A 19,582-nucleotide genomic window follows, 5' to 3' on the forward strand; every position below is an offset into this window, starting at 1 on the left:
CCTTTAGAGAGCAGACTCGATCAAGCCTCAATAATTAACACTAGAAGACCTCATTTGTCGCTGATTAGTTCTCTTGAACCTCAGCTTTAATTTATTCTTTCTACATAGCCTAATGCCACTTAGCAGCTCTTCAAACTAATGCCAACATTTAACGCAAATCAGATAAATCTTTGAGCTATATATATCTGAAATGATATAGATAAATACATTTGTTACATATCCTCGCCCATCACTCCACTCACACCCAAAACGAAACCAAGTTTCGGCTAAGGAAAATTACCTGTTTACAGCAATATAAAAAGACGTTTTCCTCCCTGTTGCTGTTGGCCCCCGCACGAAATACCAAAATTTCTTGGCAAACTTTTTAATGTGAACCACTAAAAGCGGCACATTAAATTATTATCTGTTAGATTATGAAATTTTTAACAGCAGGTAATAATCGTAGAGCAGAACGCGCAGCCAGGGATGGGACCAAATGAAAGACAAACATTGGGCTTCAGCCAAAGCGAACTGGGGCGGCGCAAGCTTCGTTGCGCAACTTGAAACGGCATAAATGAGAATGAGTTGGGGATTGGTAAGGGGGAGGTTGCTTAAAGGGAGGGGGGATACGCGCCTGTAACGGTAACAGCCGCAACTTCTTCAGCTTTGTGCCTGTAACTGAGGTAATTCAAAAGTTTGCGGCGAGGCGTCGCAACTCGCAACACATTACGGCTAAGTGCCGCAGCCGCAGTCGCAGCCACAGCCGTAGACTTGCCTCCGCTGCTCTCCACGCACTCCAGCCCACGCTCTGAGCATCTTTGGCAATGACAGTCAAAAGTATTTATTTCCAGACACTCGTAATGCCCCACCAGCAACAATTAACTCTTGTCGAGTGGTTCACATTTCACTGAAGCGGCTGCAGCACCAAAAATCTGCTGTGCGTCTGCCCAAAAAGAAAGAAATAGGAAAAAGTAAAAAGTGCGACAAAAATTTTGACATTTCTTTGCGGCAATTGGAAAATTGCTTTTGCGTACGTGTGCAATTGTTGTTTTTCCGGGCTGTTCTTTGCCTGATTCTCGATACCCTGTATTAATTGAAAGCAGTTAGAAATGGCTATGGCGACTGCATCCAAATGAAGCAGGCTGCAGTCTGCAGAAGGCAGTCGAAATCTCAGCATAAATAGCCGAGAATAGTCAATCTAAAAGACAATACGAGCTGAAGCTTAGATGCTCCGATTGCCTAGTCAGATTACAAGCACAATCCATATCTCAAGAGTCATATGAGTTAGAGTCAGCATTTATGATAAATCAAATCATTAATCATAAAAAAGACTCTAAACAACACCAAAGCATACTCACTTCATATAGCTGCATCTTATTGTCTTTGAATATCTAAGACTGCAGGCTGCCTGGAACAGCTGTTACAAAGAGTACCTGTCAGTCGGGCACTGCCTCTCTTTAGTAGAATTTTTGTTCAGTTTTTTGTTGTTTTTTTTTTTTCGGCGCCTGCCATTTCTTATCACGTGTCATTGGGCTTGGTTCTTGGACAAAAGCAAATAAAACGCTGACATGTTGCAGAGGCGGAGCCGAGCAATTTGCAGTGTGCACAGGACATAGATGCGGCCAGGACTCTGACTCCCATGCACGACCAATACCGCAAATGAACGGCCGTTGACTAACCGATGCTCTGCTCGGTCCAGCACGGGGGGTGCTAGGGGGGGGCTGGCTGTGCGTATATGCAACATTGACATGAAGTTAATGGATGTTTTATGACCGACTAACTTCCCCAGCGATAAATCGCTTTTCCATGAGCCAGTAAATTGCGATTTGATTGTTTCTGTTGAACATGCAAACCACTGCCATTTTTGTCCGAGCTCTCGTTGCTGTTGTTGTTGTCGTTTTTCACTGCGGAAATGAACGTGAAAAGTGAACGGGCCAAAGGTCAGTCCACATTGGCTTTTCCATCAAATCTTTTTAGGCAAACTTAAAGCGCAACTCGACTCGATTTCATCGATTTGCTGCTGAACTCTTATGCGATTCGTCACACGTTGCCAGTCCCATTTTCATGGCAATCAGCCCCCAACTCTCGCCCCAAATCTCATGCTCCCACTCAGATATGATGAGCATGTTGCAAAACTAACACAAAACCAAATATCATATAAATCAAAGTTCTTGCGTATCCCACAAATTTATGAAAATTTATGCACTCACTCTGCCCCTGCCGTCTCCTGCTCTCTCCTTTCTGCCTCCTGCTCGCTGCTCTGTTGTCCAGCTTTGTGTGTTGACCCTCTTTGCTTTACCTTTTGTTGTGCTACATGCAGCACACTCACACTCACACACACACACACTGGCTCACACACATGCATGCCAAGTGGCTCGCAAATTTATACAACTTTTGGCTTTTGTTGTTGTTCTGCGGGTGGACCACAAAAATTCATATGATAATGCGGCTATTCACGATTTTGTATTTTTTCCCCTCCATCTTGTTGATTTTTGCACATTTCCACGCTTTGACATTTTCTTTTCATAGGTAAATTTCAGTTGATTTATGAGCTGGACTCGCTTGAAGCCACACTCCAGGCACGTGAAGTGGCTTTAAGTACTCTGAAAGAGAGAGATGGGGGAAATTCAAGCTCGCTTTATCTATCGTTTGCACTGTCCACTCTAATCGCCATTTCAACATCAATTTATTTGCTATTAATCCTTCACCTTTTTATTGTTGTAACATGTGGTCCCATGGTCTTGGCCCTGGCCCGACGCTGGCTTCAGCTGCTGCTACGAGGTTCATCCTAAGTAGTCCCCAGTGTCTTCTGCCATTATATTTGCTCTGTCCAGGCAATTAGATGTTTGCGTTTGTCTGTCCAGCTGCGATTGTTGTTTTTACCGCTGCCTCTGGAAGGTAAACTGAGCTGCCGGCTATTGGCAATCGATGTCGGGTTACGCCCGCCCCGCTATGCCCTGCCAGACCTGCTCTCCACGCTTAGCTGCGTGCGGGTGTGGGATGGTGGGGCATGCCGCTTTAATCTCGCTGCTTGTTTGACAAGCTCTTAACACTAATTGAGGATATGTGAAGGAATCACCAAAAGCTGCCTTTGTAGACAACTTCTTTTGACTCCATAATGATGCGCACTACACACGACTTCAAAGGCGCGTGATTTTCGAACGAGTTGCAAGATGGTAAACGAGCCATTTCTTTCTTCTGCGTGCTTTTTGATAAATCAGTTCAATATTGCTAGCTCTAAAGAGCTCTGCCAATAGCTTGCAACTTGAGTTTAATAATACTTTCAATAGTTTCTACTTTGCGAACTACTTTAAAGGTTAAATTACGGAAGCTCAGCTAATAGAGAACTTAAAGCAGTGTCGAAGGATTCAATATCAGCTGACCTTGGATACCTTTATATTTGCCTTTATCTTTCAGAAATAACTCAAGAAATCTACAGACTGCAAGCATTTTGTTTACGAAGAAATAGTAAAAATTTGATCTACCAAAACTTAAACTGCCTGGCAAACATTGAGTTTTCGTTGGGCGACTCGCTGTCGTTTACTTTGAAACTTATTGCGCTTGGCATATAAATTGGCTTGGTGAACTTTATGAACTCACGCGGGATTAACTTGTACCTTTGATTGAATTTCTTTCTGCGTTCTGTGTTCGCGCTGAACTTTGCGCCGCAGCCTCCCCAAGCTGAATCCGATAAAAGTGAGAGCGCAGCAGAATAGGAATTCTATTCGCTGGCCATGGCAGCTGACTGTCTGTGGCTGGAAACAGCTGCCAGACGCCCAGCCCAGCCGAGGCAACTCAAGTTTGGCCGAGCGAAAGGGGCTGCTGGCTAGGCAGTCTCAAGCTCAACGGCTGGAATTAGGCGTTTCCGTTCAAGTGGTCCACGGCTGCGGGCGCAGTCTAACAATTTGAAAATTTATGCTACCCATCGGCAAGCGACTGCTGATTTTTGATTGTGCAACTGGGAGCCACTGTGGCGTCTACCTTGTTGGACGCGCTTAAGTGGCTGCGCGGCACAATTGGTCTGGGACTTGTTTCAATTGTAATGCGCCTTTACAATCTCTCCTTTGGCTGTGCCGGGCTGGGCCCTACCTTCGATTGGCTGCGAAAGTTTTTACGGTTTGCTGGCGAGATTCTATTATAAAGTTTGGGTGAGAGCAGCTAGCTGTTTGACGGGGGGCAAGGTATAAATAGTTTTTGCACCACGCGAAAACCAAGAAAAGTAATTAAAATTCAAATAGCAGACAAACATTTACATTAACATTTGCCTCTGGCATTGGAGCACAGGCAGTTATATATATATGTATGTGTGTGTGTGTCTAGGTATGAGCTCTATCAGTTACTCGACTCGGCTTTAAGTTGAAGTTCATGTCGTCGCTTTATTAACCGACCCTCTGTGCCACTCCGGGCTACGCTTTTGTTTGGCCTGGCGCCAGTCTGGCGCGCGACGCCACAAAGTATGCTATACTTTTGTGCTCTAGGTAAAAATCAGGCGTGTCTGCTGCGTATGCGAGTGTGTGTGAGTGCGTGTGTGAGTGAATGAGTGATGACTCTTGGCGTGTGCTGCGTAGTTGCAGACAATGTCGGCATGATTATACTGGCACTCGCAGCCGCCTCTCATCTCTCCACACACACACACATGACAATGGCAAGCGAGATTATTAATATTGTATTTAATATGTGTGTATGCCGGAGACATTTCATTATTTGCTCTGTTTCCAATCATAAATGAAAAGTGTCTGAAGCTAAGCATGTCTCAACGTGCAGCCTTTAAGCCACAACAGCCCTTGATATAAATATTTACAGGATTTACAGGCAGCAGGTCTTTAAAGTTTTATCAATTAGCGGCTTTAAGGAGTGTTTTAAGTGACTCGTAATATGATGCAGTGTTGCACAACTTACAAATAAATTGTTGTCTAAAAGATTCGAATCATCAATCATCAGTTTCTCAATATATTTTACAACACTATAGAGTAACTATAAAAGGTAGCAACAACTGGTCTTGCATATATTTCCAGTCCCTTCCAAAGTATTGTCGAGCATTTGACCACAGCTACTTCATAGCTTCTCTTTGTTTGCCTTATCAATTATTGCCAAATGCTGCAACAGTTATTGACTCTTTGGTGAACTTTTATTTGATGTGCTATTTGCCCAGTGCTTTTTAATTTAATGCAGCTCTCAAAGACTCTTTAGACATTTCAGCTAAGCCGCACTTAATTTCAAATATTTCGCGCATAATCACAGCAGATATTAAATCACGGTGATCACGCCCCAGCAAACAACACACTCACACAGATAGAAGGCAGGTTCATCTAGTCGTATTTCATTTCATAAAAATTCAATATCAAAGCAATGCAAACGTAAGCCCGCCCTCCCAGAGGTCTCAGCATGCTGAAAAGCATGCAATGGCCAAGCGCTTGGAGTTCGCTCTAGAAGCACATAGCATCTGTGTATCTATCTACGTATCTATGCATCTATGTAGCTGGGTGCAGATCCACGTTCACGTATGCAGAGCACGCGTTGATAACGTAAAGTACGACGCGCCACCAACAGCGCGCCATGGACATAATTAATTTGGATCCTTTTTTTCACCACTTTTTTACTTCGCCCAGCAACTGGCCAGCAATTTGTTGCTGTTTGCTGCTTTGTGGTGTGCGTGTGTGTAAGTGTGTGTATGTGTGTTTGCGCATTTTTTTCCGTTACTTTTGTGTGCAACCAAAAATTAATCAAGTGCTAGTTACTCACTGCGCGCAGTTTTTAATTAAAGCAGCGCACAGCATCAAAGCAAACTTTGCTTTAGAATTATTTTGTGGCATTTCGTTCTTCGTATGCCATTTCGATTTGTGGCGCGTTTTAAAGCTTTAAGCCAGTGTAGCTGGCAGTTGAAAGTGGAGCGTGCTGAGGTGTAGCTGTAGCGCCGCTGGCGATACGAGGCGAGACGAGCGACGAGCGACGAGCGGCGAGTGAAAAATAATAATACAAACCAATTTCATGCTGAATTAAGCAGGAGTGGAGCAGCGGCAACAACAATAGTTGAAGTGTCCTGTCAACAGGCACCAATTACAACAACAACAGCAGCAGGAGCACAAAGGCCGCACGTGCATTGCGCTTTTCGTTGGAGAGACGACCAGACTCAGCCAGCAAGGGGCACAGGGCAAGGAGCAAGGGACATGCCACACACACTTGGCCTTGGGCAATTTTTAAGAAAACTTTTGTTGGCGCGCTGAATTATCACACGTTGTAGTGGGTGTGTGTGTGTGCATCACCTCAGGCACACCTCGCCAGCAAATGAAAGTACGAGTCGCAGAACCACAGCAACGTGTCTCGCATAATTTACTGCAAGTGCACAACAATAGCGCAGCTTACCCGGCCCCTGCGCCTGCATCTGCCCCTGCCCCTACCCAGTTGCCCCTCAAGCATTAGCTCTGGCTGCAGCGTGAAATATTAGAAATTAAAAAACACATGACAAGCGTCGCGGGGCACTTTGATTTGTCTGCCAGCCGCAGACAGGCGCTAACAAAGCCCCAACCCGCCCGCCGCACTTTTAATAACTCAAAGTCAAACACAACCAGAACAACTGCCAGGACAACATTCAGGACACCAGTCGAGTGCGTCTATTGCTGGGGTGTTTCAATAAATTAGAAAACACCTGTTTCTAGCGTCGCTGTCAACAGCTGCCTGACCCCCCCGCCACCCACTAGCCAACGCGTAATGAAAATAAGCACAATATTATGCCGACTACATAATTTGTGCTGGGCTGGTGTCCCTGTCTGCCCCCCGCCTGACCCTGCCCGCTCCTACCTATGTGTGTGTCTGTCTGCTTGTAATTTATGCTTTCTATACTCTGTTTGTGAGGTGAAAAGGCGTATATCAGCTTTGCATGGGCAACTGCTGGCCACTTGAACTACATTTCTATATATATATATATATCTTCTGAGATCCTCTATATATCTTGACATACCCGCTTTCTGCTCGACAGAGCCAACTACTCTTGGCAACGCCTCTGGCTACAGCTGAAGATTGGGTTGAACTTCAATTGCAATTTTCTACAATTTCTTCTAGGGCTGTGAGCGGGCATTGAGAAGTCATTGCCAACCGCTTGCAGCTGCCCCACTTGCTCGTTTTTTGCTGCTACTTGGCCGCATTTCGCGGTTTTTTATTGCTTCGTGTTGGCACGGTGCAGGCCGAGGCCAGAAGGCCGCGCCGTGCTGGCCATAATGTCGTCATGACAGACGCGGCCATAAAAGATAATTATGATTCCGGTAATAGGTTTTATTTTCGCGTGTACCTCTTTTGTTCATGTGGCCCCGCCTCCCCCCAACTGCCCGCCTTACCCCAGCTCCTCGTTCAATATTCTGCTCATTGCCAAAAACTGACGCCATGTTTGTGCCTGTTGTTGTGACTGGAGCTGGCACAAAGGTCGGCTAGTGCCTTGCAACGCCCCTCCGCCCTCTCCACCCCGCTTGGTTGGATCTGTGCGTCTACATTCATTTTGCGGGCGACCAACGTGGCATAGAAATTATGCGCATTATACGCGCCGCGCTTCAGCGCCTTGCTAAAAAATTATATCCGCGGCATAAAAAACGCACCGCTTTATGCCTTTGATAAATTGCGAGCGGTTTAAGTTCTATGTGTAAGCGTGTGTGTGTGTGTGTGTGTTACATTTTTAATTAGCAGAAAAGCAGAAGAGCTGATGAGGCTGGAGCTAGGGGGCCAGGCGTGTTTGCTTGAGATTGGCAAACTGTGTTCCAGCAAATCAATGGCGGGCTTGTTGTTGTCGCCATTCTAATGAAGTTGTCAACCTTATGAAGATTAATGCCGCTTTCACCGTTTCAATTAGATCGGAAGAAACTTTCGCTTAACAAAGAATAATTGTTGGAACATGATAATTGTGTTAAGAGCGCGAATGCAAATTGCGCTAGTGCCGAGGGCGAATGTGATTAATGGGCGTCCAGCAGTTGACCCACTTTCAATTAAACGCCTCGAAAAGGATACGTATCGAAAATCAAACAGGCGAATGCGGAAATGACAGCCGTTGACGTCTAATGGAAAACGTGCGCGGGCATAAAAATGGCCGCTAAGAAAATGCATAAAAATTGTGCGAAAGCAAACAGGAGCGACGCGCAGGACAGACAGACATACACACACACACACATATGCACACACATGCTGGCGCTCATGTGCGAAAGGACATGCAAGGACAAACGGAAGTCACATACGCAAACTTCGCTTATCGTCCAAGACACAAAGTTACTTTTGCACCCAAAGTCCATAAAATATTTTTTATACGGCTGCAGCAGATCGAGGCACAGGATACAGCTTCACAACGGCCACATACCTACACGTAAAAGGAGCAGAGCAGCCTCGGGGGTTGTTGGCGTTGGACTTGGCGAATGCCAAATTGTTTACACAAGTCATAAGCATTTTTTAGCGTGCCCTGGTCACATTTACTTGGACGTCTGTTTGCCAGCGCTAAAGCGTTTCGCATTTGCATAAACCTAGCCAGCAAGCGGGATAACCCATTACGCTCACACAAATAGAAAGAGAGAGAGAGAGAGAGTGGGAGAGAGCGCGACAACTTTTGACAACTGCAATAATCATAACTGCAGCGCTCGACATTGATTTCTAATGCGAAGATTGTGGCACAAAGATTCGCGTGGCCAACGCCAGGCGCCATTAATGCCTTTGTCTTACAAGTCGTTCTAAGTCCTGTTCCAGCACTTCCACTTGATTTGAATTTGCCAACGAGCCCATAAACCAACTAAAGTTTCAACTGCCAGCAAAAAAAAAAACGAAAAACATGGAAAGGAAAATGTCGTAACTTAAGCGCTTTAGTTTTACGACCCCGCGCAGAGCACAGTGGGTCATCAAACGAAACGCTGAGCCATGATTGAAATTGATATGGCCTCAAAAGGTGCTGCTGCGCCTACAACCACCACAGGAATTATGCTTCAAGTGGTGCATGGCCCAGTTTTGTGTGTTTAGGTGTACAATGTTTACGCCCAATCCGAAAACGCCAAACCCTCTCCAAACAGCGCTCGAATATCAGTTTCAAACTGCTGTTCCAGAAATCCATATCAATAGTGAATCGACTGGCTTTGATTGAATCTGATTTAAGTAATCAAACTTTAAGCTTTGAAGCTCGATTCGTTTCCTGATGTAGTTCAAATTGAAATTCTATACTTTACTACTTTGATTATGAAATGGGAAAATGAATTAACATTTATATTTAAGTTGTAACCCAACATACAATAGAAAATAAGCTAAAAAATAAAAATGTTTTTTTTTTTTAATTATATAAGCACAATTGTCTTCAGCTAATTTTTAAAAATTATTAAAATAAATTTAAAATATTTTTCAGTTTCTATAAATTTATAAATTTGCTTAAAAATATTATAAAAAGTTATTCTTATTTTTAAAAATTATTAAAATTAATCAATAATAATATTTTATAATTTTTCTGATTAATATAAGTAAAAATTACAAATATTCTCTTTAATACATTTATATATTGCCATATTCAGCTGCCGTTTTGCGGAATACCCCATATGAAGTCCAATCATTGTCTGAGACTAAAATAAATAATCTCTGTAGTTTTTTTTTTTTTGATTTTGGGTTTAGCTTAAACGACAGTTTGTACCGTGACATGTTTGCACGTCGTCGCGGCTGTCCATGTCGCTGTTATCGCTTATTTCGATCCACAGATTCGATTGCTTGCAGATGATTGATGGCACTTAATTGATGAACATCGGGCGGGGATTTGATGAAGCTCAACAAAAGAGGACTTAGCGTAAACATTTGCACTTGGCCCAGACGAACGACTGGCTTTAAGTGCTGCTGGCCAACAGCTTTCGGCTTAAATCTGGTCAACAAGCAGCAGCAGCAGAAGCAGTCGCAGAGCTGCTAACCACGAGACATTTTCCAGGTCACAGGTGCTTTTGTTGTCCGCATTAGATTTGCCTCTGACATTTGCCCACACAAATCTGTGCAGCTGTATGTGTGTGTGTGTGTGGGCTTTGGCCTTTTTGTTTGGCAAAAGTCTGCCCATTTGGCTGTAAAATTTATTTCATTTGACCGCCCTGCGCTGCTCTCCGTGTCCACTACACGCGTGACGCTGACAGTTTTATGGCAAAGTTAAGCCGATATCAACGGCAGGACACATGCCGCTGCAGGATGACAACTGCTGCCAGCGCAGCCAACACCCAACCACACGCCCCCATAAAAGTGCAAAATTTAAAGCCCTTTCCGGTCATACCTTTGCACAACAAGTGGGTGGAGTACCCGGCGCCTTGCTTGTGTGTGTGTGTATGTGTGTGCAGCTATTTTGTATACAAAAAGGTTTTTAGGTTTTCCACAAAGCCTTTCAATGAAATCATTCATGGTTAAAGTAGATAACAGATTGTCACATTCCGCCCAAAGGTCCCTAACATAGCGCGTCAATGGACTTTAATGCAAAAGCATATTTTATAACATTTCGCCAATGGCAATTGAAAACAACAAGGACAGCTAAATGGGGATTAGAATTGACCTTATATACACACAAATATTACTCACATAGGATCGATCGCATATAGTTGTTCGATTCAATAAACGTTTAGCGAAATATGTTAGCAGCGTGAGAACTCTTCCTGCAGCCCTTATGTCTATATAAATAATACGACTGCCCAAGAATATGCATATTAAATGAGTACGAACTATATTTTAACAATTATAGATATGCTTAAAAATTCAATATAAATAGAGATGGTAGATAGTTAAGTTCTTAACTACTACTACTATACTAAAATATTAGATCTCAATGCGATTGTTCGAACAGAAGATGTGAAACCAACTGTATTTCTCAAGCTTTGATTGAACATAATCACCGAGGACGTAGATATTGATGGCCATAAACCTGGACTCGTCTTCCTCTGTTGATACTTTGTTGACTGCTGTTAGCTTGACATCGATTAGAAGGGTTGCATGCAGCATGTAGAGAATGCCGCACGTCAATGACGCAATGGATTGATATAACATAAATGACGCAAACGGATGAACGGGTTCAACCTTATCATAGACACCTTCTACAGGCTCGTGCCCACTGTACAATAAGTGGAAGTCACGCTCCGCATCCCACATGGTTAAGATGGAAATCGCTATAAATCCGAACGATGCAAAGCAGGACTTAAATATTTCCATGCAAATTGTGGGATTGTGTCCCGAGCAGATGTTGATGCTCTGGAAGAGCGTGATCACCATGAACACGTAGAAAGTCACCAAGTAGCTATAGTAAATTAAGCGCTTGTCCCATTTCAACATATACAAATCCACAGACATAAATCCTTTTATGTGATATGCTAAACAAAACATATTGAAGATCGTCTCCAACGTATAGAATACAAACGAGACTGGCCGCAATGTAGTCGTCGTCGGCAACTCATCTACCCCTCTAGTATAAATGATCGTGGACACTCTGACCATTTTTACCTTGTGCTATTCTAGAAGTACTTTCTGGCTTTCTTTACACAAACTAGAAAATCAAATAAATTGTGTCAGTAGAATTTTGACAGCAAATTGAATTACTCAAATCTCATGCTCTTCGAGAGTCACACTTCATTCTCGTGGACTGTAAATTCAAGCGCCTTCTAGGCATCATTAATTCCTGAAAGGCCAATACGCAAGGCATATCTATATACGGCATAGGTGTCTGAGCTGCTAAAGCCATCACGAAAGGCCTTCTCCTAAGATCGTATGCTATGTTTGACTACGCTTGAGTCAAGTACGATATTCATTCAAGCCAAAGAATAAGATATTATTTTCGGAACAACATGGAATGAAAATGTTTACCTTATCAAAGAGTTTTAGTATATGGCCAAACAATCTATTATTTTTTAATCATCTCTTTAATCTGCTCTCAAATTTCATTTCTATGAATGGCCAGTTTTCATTACATATAGTTATCTACAATAAATTTATTATAAGAAGAAGAGGCACAAAGAGCCATGCACCAAGCATGAATTTCTTAAAGTCATTTTTTACGTAGGCGCGTCTATAGATAAGCTTTTGAAGCAGCTGAAAACTTTTTTGTTTCGCTTTGCACACGTGCTTAGCGCTTTGTTGTGGCAAGAGCTGCATAAGCAAAAAGAAAAAAAAAGTAAAAAAAAGTGCTGCGTCTTATAAACAATTCGAATGACAAATCAAGCCGTCAACACATTTAAAATGCACAGTGGAAATGTGAGAAGTTTTTCAAGAGAAAAGACAAAGTTAAGGTTCAATTTACCTAATATATATATTAATATTATATATATAATTCTCATTATTATATATATTACATATCAAGCGCATTTGTACAATCATAATTTGGCCATTTTTGTGGCTACGTGCCTCACTGTGCATGACTGATTTCTTACTGCTTTTAATTAACTATTGCGCGGCTCGCTATCAACCCGTCGAGTCGCATCGAATCGCTTATCATTCGGGGAAACGAATAGCAACAATGACAAGTAGCACGACGCTATTCTAAATGTGTGGTAAACGCTTTTGCCGATCTATGAGTATTTTTAAACATTTATCTCGCGCCAACGTCAACTTTGCGGCAAATGCATGAAATTTTTGACAGTTGGACCTGGCCCATTGGTACCTCAACATGGCCAACGAAATAGTGCACTTGCCGTCATGGAAGCTACTCTTACTGGCCGTGGTTCTGCTGCGGTCCCTGGTTGCTGGCCAAACTGTGGACAATGAACAGAGTCATTCGACCTCGGTGGCTGGCATGGTGCAACTGCTGGAGCTGGAGGCCAAGCTTATCGATAATCTCAACAACTACGCCGACGAGTTGGAACTGAAGCTGAAAGTAGTGCGCAGGTTGGTTAACAAGGCGTTATCTAGATCTTAGATCGAGCTATATTAATGAAAGCTAAACCCCAGCTTTACTAAGCAAATGCACAAGGAAAGCAGCAAGGCAATGGACGATACGGTTCAGTATCTGTCGAATCCGCTGAATGCCTTTTCTCTTATACGCCGCATGCATCAGGACTGGATACACTGGCAGCAGTACATGGAGCAGCCGGTGGGCAAGCAGCAGGTGAACTACTTGCAACAGATGCGCGAGCAGCTGCCTACCAGCACGGATCTCGAAGAGGCAGGCGCTGCCTTACATCGCATACACATCACCTACGACATTACCATCTCCGACATGACTCAAGGCCTGCTCAATGGCAAGAAGTACAAGTACGTAGCTTGGCAACAGTAACAAAGACCCATTCAGAATCGTATAAACAATGGAATTTGCAGTGTCAGCTTGAATGCACTGGACAGTTATGCCTTGGGCAACTACCACTATGATCAGCAGAACTTTGGCTATGCCAGCCAGTGGATCTACCAGGCCATAAACTGGCTGAAAGGACCACATAAGTTGCCGCTACCTCTAGAGTTAGATCGTGCAGAGGTGTTCCACATCTATGCCGAAGCACTTATCAAAATGAGTGAGTTGCCTCTGATAACAGGGTAGCAGAGTAGCTTAATTAATTTGGTTTCTTGTTTAGATCGATACAAAGATGCGGTACAGGTTCTCCATACGGCGACGACTCTTAAAAAAGATAATTTAAAACTTTTGCTGCGAAAGTCGGAAGTAGAAACTCTGATAAGAACGGAGCCAAATGTTGTACCCAAGGCGGTAGGTGCACTTTATCAAATTGAAGGCAATCGAAGGCAACTCTCTCTCCCTCTCTCCTTCTCTTTCGATATCAGTTACAAAAGCCGCCAGTACTGGCCTATGAACGTGGCTGTCGTGGCCAGTTCGCGCAGAATTCCAGACTGCACTGCGTCTACAATAGCACCACTTCGCCTTTTCTGCGCCTGGCTCCACTGAAAATGGAGCTGATTGCACTGGATCCCTATATGGTGATATATCACGATGTCATATCACCCAGTGAGATCAGCGAACTTCAGAGCCTGGCAGTGCCTAGCTTGAAGCGCGCCACGGTGTTCAATCAGAAGAGCGGTCGCAACAATGTAGTCAAGACACGAACCTCAAAGGTTACATGGTTGCTGGACACACTAAATCAGCTTACAGTTCGTCTGAATAAACGTATAACCGATATGACGGGCTTCGATATGTATGGCTCGGAAATGTTGCAGGTCATGAACTATGGCCTCGGCGGACACTACGACAAGCACTTTGATTACTTCAATTCCTCCATTGTGAGTATATAAATCATGCCAGAGACAACTTGTTCTAAAACACATAATTGTATGCTTCTAGGCCTCAGATTTGACTAGGCTCAATGGCGATCGCATTGCCACCGTGCTCTTTTATGTGAGTATCCACATGTAGACAATTCCCTCTCTGATTTTCCATTTATCCCGTCTATAGCTAACCGATGTGGAGCAGGGCGGCGCCACGGTCTTTCCCACTATAGAGAAGGCAGTCTTTCCCCAAAAAGGAGCAGCTATTGTCTGGTACAATCTTAAGCATGACGGAAATGGAGATACACAAACCTTGCATGCCGCCTGCCCTGTTATAGTGGGCTCCAAGTGGGGTAAATATGATTAAGCTCTCTACACACCTGCATATGGATTCCATCACTCCTTTAAACTCTACTTCACAGTTTGCAATAAATGGATACGCGAGCGACAACAATTATTTAGAAGACCCTGTCTCTCGAGTAACAAAAGCATATAACCTTAACTAGTCTTATTCTTCTGATATGCCAATTTGTAGAATTAATTACATTTAAATATAATCAAAATATAATCAAAGCCAAACTTCAATTATTTTCCAAATTAAGCAATAATTGGAACTCCCTAATTAGGATATATAACATTTGATATATGTATTCATGATTTTCCCGCAACTTTCTACATAGTTTTCCTTGAGTTTTTGAAGTTTCAAATGTTTATAATATACAACAAAATTAAGCCGCACAATGAGCTTATGTGGTTGGGCTTTACTTTATATCGCACTGATCTCATGGATAAATCAGACAGAAGCCACAAAGAAAAGCGTCAGCACCTCTGTGGTGGGAATGTTGGAACTGGTGCAACTGGAGGCCGATCTCATAGACAGTCTCAGCACCTATGCGGACGAACTGGAAGCCAAACTGAAAGTGTTGAAAAGGTCTGTCGAGTAACTCGATTCAATTCGTGAACAGATACAACGTAAAGAATCTACAGTTTTGTTCCAAAACTGCAGGCCGAGAGCAATGAGGCAGTGACTCAAATGGAGAACTATGTGTCCAATCCAATAAACTCCTTTTCACTGATACGTCGCATGCATGAGGATTGGCATGACTGGAAGATATTCATGGAATCGTCTATCGGGCAATCGCAGGTTGCTTTCCTTAACAAAGCTAAGCTACAATTCCCAACGAAAACAGATCTAAATGAAGCTTCTTCGTCCATCGTTCGCTTACAAAAGATGTACAACTTGACGGCAAAGGATATGGCCAGAGGCGTTCTCAATGGAAAGCAATACGAGTAAGTCCAAGCTTAGCTAATTTTATGCGGAATCTAGTTTCAGGTGCTAACTGCAGAGCGAGCTTAACTGCTTTGGATACCTATGCCATGGGAAGATACCTGAATAAACAAAACCGAGACATGGCCAGAGAATGGTTTGTGGTAACAAGCGAGTTGCTTAAGGAACAAACACCTCTAACTCCACTCGCAGGTGAACGTGAGAAAGTGTTGCATCTCTTTGCTCAAGCTATCTTCGATTATGGTGAGTCTGCAAAAGGTATTTCAGGGAAATATCTTCAGTTTCCTCTACTTAGAATATTACTCGATTGCCCTGTCGGTTTTTGATCACGCACTGTTATTGGCGAATAAAACTGCGAATCCCACACTGTTGAGTAAGAGAAGCAAGTTTGAGGAGCTTGCCCGAAAGGAGGCCGAGGTGGTGGAGAAGACAAATTCCAAGATCAAACCTTCGGAATTTGAAATAGGTTGTCGCGGACAGTTCAAACAACAATCCAAATTGCTGTGCGAGTACAAGTCGGAGCTGTCGCCGTTTCTTCAACTGGCGCCTGTTAAGGTAGAGGAAGTGTTTCTGGATCCCTTGATAATGGTATTTCATGACGTCTTGACGTCTCGCGAAATCGACGAGCTCCAGCAGATCGCTCGGCCACTTTTAAAGCGCACAACCATTCTACATAACTCTGGAGTCGAAACTGTGCATAGCTCACGAATCGCAAAAGGCACTTGGCTGACACGCGACTTCAACAATCTGACATTGCGCATCGAAAGACGTATCATGGATATGGTTGACCTGGAGCTAAGCGGATCTGAGGACCTTCAGATAATGAATTACGGCATAGGAGGGCATTTTGAACCTCATTACGATTACTTCGAACCAGATGTAAGTTTCTCTATTCCCGAGTAGATTGCATCAGCTTTAACTGCTGTTTTCATTTTTAATTTTCAGGATTTGGATGAAGGGGACAACAATCGCTTAGCTACGCTCTTATTTTATGTGTGTTTTTTCTACAGTGAGCTATATCAATTCTATATATTTCTCCACAGCTAACTGATGTAGAACAAGGAGGCGCCACCGTATTCCCTGTCCTGCAGCAGGCTGTTAGCCCCAAGCGCGGCGCAGCGCTCTTCTGGTACAATATTAACGCGAATGGATCTGTCGACCCCAAATCTTTTCATGGAGGCTGTCCAGTTCTAGTTGGCTCCAAGTGGAGTAATATGCTAACCAATCCAATGATCTACTATTTAATAAAAACAACGATTTCCCTTACAGTTATGACCCAATGGATATCAAATAATATAAGTTGACGGAAGCCCATCTAGCAGAACATAGTTAACTTGCAGTGCGATATAAAGCAAATTCTACGCACACAGTTCGAAATTCATTTGTATATAAGTAATATATATTTTTAATGCTGTTTTATCCATGTAGTGAACTGGAGACATTAAATAAAATTGCTTTTAAATGAAGTAAAGAAATCTTTGCTAATCCTTGTTTTGCTTCATGGATTACTGCAGATTTCACTCGATTGTTTTATCACTTCAAAGTGCTCGATTGAAAAATACCCCTTAGCAAAGGTTGTTTTCTATATAATAAGTTGGCTTTGACTATTTGTGTGCTTCAATGGCTTGAAACCAGACGTTCAAATACAGAAAACTAAACACCGTCATGAAATTGACTGTCTGGAAACTACTTTTTACATCAATAATATTACTGACAAATGGGACAAAAGTCACAGAGAAGAGCATCAGCACCTCTGTGGTGGGAATGTTGGAACTGGTGCAACTGGAGGCCGATCTCATAGACAGTCTTAACAGCTATGCGGACGAACTGGAAGCCAAACTGAAAGTGTTGAAAAGGTCTGTCGAGTAACTCGATTCAATTCGTGAACAGATACAACGTAAAGAATCTACAGTTTTGTTCCAAAACTGCAGGCCGAGAGCAATGAGGCAGTGACTCAAATGGAGAACTATGTGTCCAATCCAATAAACTCCTTTTCACTGATACGTCGCATGCATGAGGATTGGCATGACTGGAAGATATTCATGGAATCGTCTATCGGGCAATCGCAGGTTGCTTTCCTTAACAAAGCTAAGCTACAATTCCCAACGAAAACAGATCTAAATGAAGCTTCTTCGTCCATCGTTCGCTTACAAAAGATGTACAACTTGACGGCAAAGGATATGGCCAGAGGCGTTCTCAATGGAAAGCAATACGAGTAAGTCCAAGCTTAGCTAATTTTATGCGGAATCTAGTTTCAGGTGCTAACTGCAGAGCGAGCTTAACTGCTTTGGATACCTATGCCATGGGAAGATACCTGAATAAACAAAACCGAGACATGGCCAGAGAATGGTTTGTGGTAACAAGCGAGTTGCTTAAGGAACAAACACCTCTAACTCCACTCGCAGGTGAACGTGAGAAAGTGTTGCATCTCTTTGCTCAAGCTATCTTCGATTATGGTGAGTCTGCAAAAGTTATTTCAGGGAAATATCTTCAGTTTCCTCTACTTAGAATATTACTCGATTGCCCTGTCGGTTTTTGATCACGCACTGTTATTGGCGAATAAAACTGCGAATCCCACACTGTTGAGTAAGAGAAGCAAGTTTGAGGAGCTTGCCCGAAAGGAGGCTGAAATGGTGGAGAAGCCAAAACCTAAGACCAAACCTACGAATTATGAAATAGGTTGTCGCGGTCTGTTCGTAAGGCAGTCCAACATGAAGTGCACATATAAGTCGAAGGATTCACCATTCCTTCGACTGGCGCCGATCAAAATGGAATATTTAGTTTTAGATCCGTTAGTTGTAGTGTTTCATGACGTATTGTCGTCGGGGGAAATTGACGAGATGCAACTGATCACAAAGCCCTTTCTCGAACGCACCTTAATTCAACATGCTTTTGGAGCACACATAATTCAGAAGTTTCGCACTTCAAAGGGCATGTGGATCAATCGGAATCATAACAATCTGACACTGCGCATTGCAAGACGTATTATGGATATGGTGGATCTGGACTTGCAAGGGTCAGAGCCATTTAATGTAATGAACTATGGCATAGGCGGTCACTATAATACTCACTACGATTACTACAACAACTCCTCTGTAGGCTTTTCGAATTTTGTCTGATGACTATTCCAGTCATAAACTTTGCCATTTCTTTTCAGGTGACAGATAATCGCATGGCCACGGTTTTATTCTATGTACGTGAGCTGTCGTGAGATCTATTTAATTTCTTTTAAATTCTGTATTGCAGATGACTGATGTAGAGCAGGGAGGCGCCACCGTATTCCCTGTCCTTAAGCAGGCTGTTAGCCCCAAGCGCGGAAGTGCGCTCTTCTGGTACAACATAAAGCATAACGGAAATCGCGACCCCAGAACTTTGCATGGAGGCTGCCCAGTCCTAGTTGGCTCCAAGTGGAGTAATATATCTACCAATACCAGATAGTCCTTTTCTTTACTTAAATCCATTGTTCCCAGCAGTATTCACCCAATGGATAAACGAACGCGCCAACATGTTTCATAGACGTTGTAGGAAGCTGGAGGCCACTGCAGCATAGAGTAAAATAGTTAAAAACTGTACATTTCATTGTCTCTATTGCATTGAGACATGCAGATGGGATTAAATTATATATATTCAAATGTAAACACATTGTAAATTCGAGTATTCAATTCACATAGACTAAATGGGTTACTAGTTTCATTGGGCTGATGTTCTAATGACTGCCAATAAACATGTCGTTCAGTTAGGACTTACATTCTGCCATGAGCTATGAGCCATGAGCCATGACTGCTCGGGTCGACCCACACGTATGCAGAATCATAGACAAACAAATTTCCGGCGTAATCACTTTACACACTTAACAAAAACCAACACGAGACCCCAGCCAACCTAGCTCAGCCCCTACCTTGGTGGCTTAAATGCTTTTTAAAATGCCAACATGGAAAAAATAAAGTGCTGAGTGGTTGATAGTCGTTCCAGCTAACGTCCTGCTCAGCCTCGTTGGCTGAGGTATGTTTTGGGCTAGGTAAGAGCCAAGCACAATTTTAGCATACTCCTAGGCGCCAAGCCCCGCGCCCCACGTCCAACGGGCGTCTAGTGTCTGACACCGCGTACGTGACGTGCAACTTAATGTTTCAATTAGAGGTGAAGTGGCGCCCA

General features: G+C 43.2%; 4 protein-coding genes across 7 annotated transcripts; 3 read left to right on the forward strand and 1 right to left on the reverse strand.

Annotated features, from left to right (window-relative positions):
• Nucleotides 1-10,749: 10,749 nt before the first annotated feature.
• Nucleotides 10,750-11,533, reverse strand: LOC111602016. Its single transcript, XM_023318913.2, has one exon. The coding sequence runs from the start codon at nucleotides 11,434-11,436 to the stop codon at nucleotides 10,765-10,767; it is 672 nt and encodes a 223-aa protein (XP_023174681.2). The 5' UTR covers nucleotides 11,437-11,533; the 3' UTR covers nucleotides 10,750-10,764.
• A 1,024-nt stretch (nucleotides 11,534-12,557) lies between these two features.
• LOC111602013 (prolyl 4-hydroxylase subunit alpha-2) lies at nucleotides 12,558-14,713 on the forward strand. The gene is made up of 8 exons (XM_023318907.2): nucleotides 12,558-12,819; nucleotides 12,883-13,185; nucleotides 13,249-13,439; nucleotides 13,500-13,630; nucleotides 13,705-14,157; nucleotides 14,219-14,272; nucleotides 14,330-14,495; nucleotides 14,565-14,713. The coding sequence occupies exons 1-8, from the start codon at nucleotides 12,602-12,604 to the stop codon at nucleotides 14,636-14,638; spliced, it is 1,590 nt and encodes a 529-aa protein (XP_023174675.2). The 5' UTR covers nucleotides 12,558-12,601; the 3' UTR covers nucleotides 14,639-14,713.
• An 89-nt stretch (nucleotides 14,714-14,802) lies between these two features.
• Nucleotides 14,803-16,814, forward strand: LOC111602014 (prolyl 4-hydroxylase subunit alpha-2-like). 2 transcript variants are annotated; one of them, XM_023318910.2, is made up of 7 exons: nucleotides 14,803-15,073; nucleotides 15,130-15,432; nucleotides 15,489-15,673; nucleotides 15,726-16,309; nucleotides 16,376-16,423; nucleotides 16,474-16,639; nucleotides 16,700-16,814. In XM_023318910.2, the coding sequence occupies exons 1-7, from the start codon at nucleotides 14,883-14,885 to the stop codon at nucleotides 16,732-16,734; spliced, it is 1,512 nt and encodes a 503-aa protein (XP_023174678.2). In that variant the 5' UTR covers nucleotides 14,803-14,882; the 3' UTR covers nucleotides 16,735-16,814. The 2 variants fall into 2 exon arrangements, with proteins under 2 accessions (XP_023174678.2, XP_030080740.1); XM_030224880.1 differs by lacking the exon at nucleotides 16,376-16,423.
• A 225-nt stretch (nucleotides 16,815-17,039) lies between these two features.
• On the forward strand, nucleotides 17,040-19,074 carry LOC111602015 (prolyl 4-hydroxylase subunit alpha-2-like). Of its 3 annotated transcripts, none has more exons than XM_030224877.1 (7): nucleotides 17,040-17,286; nucleotides 17,343-17,645; nucleotides 17,702-17,886; nucleotides 17,939-18,525; nucleotides 18,588-18,623; nucleotides 18,677-18,842; nucleotides 18,901-19,074. In XM_030224877.1, the coding sequence occupies exons 1-7, from the start codon at nucleotides 17,096-17,098 to the stop codon at nucleotides 18,978-18,980; spliced, it is 1,548 nt and encodes a 515-aa protein (XP_030080737.1). In that variant the 5' UTR covers nucleotides 17,040-17,095; the 3' UTR covers nucleotides 18,981-19,074. The 3 variants fall into 3 exon arrangements, with proteins under 3 accessions (XP_030080737.1, XP_030080738.1, XP_030080739.1); XM_030224878.1 differs by having other exon boundaries at nucleotides 18,904-19,074; XM_030224879.1 differs by having other exon boundaries at nucleotides 17,205-17,286; nucleotides 17,362-17,645.
• The last annotated feature ends 508 nt before the right edge of the window (nucleotides 19,075-19,582 follow it).

This window comes from Drosophila hydei, unplaced genomic scaffold, assembly GCF_003285905.1.
Source record: "Drosophila hydei strain 15085-1641.00,03,60 unplaced genomic scaffold, DhydRS2 tig00008119-arrow-pilon, whole genome shotgun sequence".
Lineage (NCBI taxonomy): Eukaryota > Metazoa > Arthropoda > Insecta > Diptera > Drosophilidae > Drosophila > Drosophila hydei.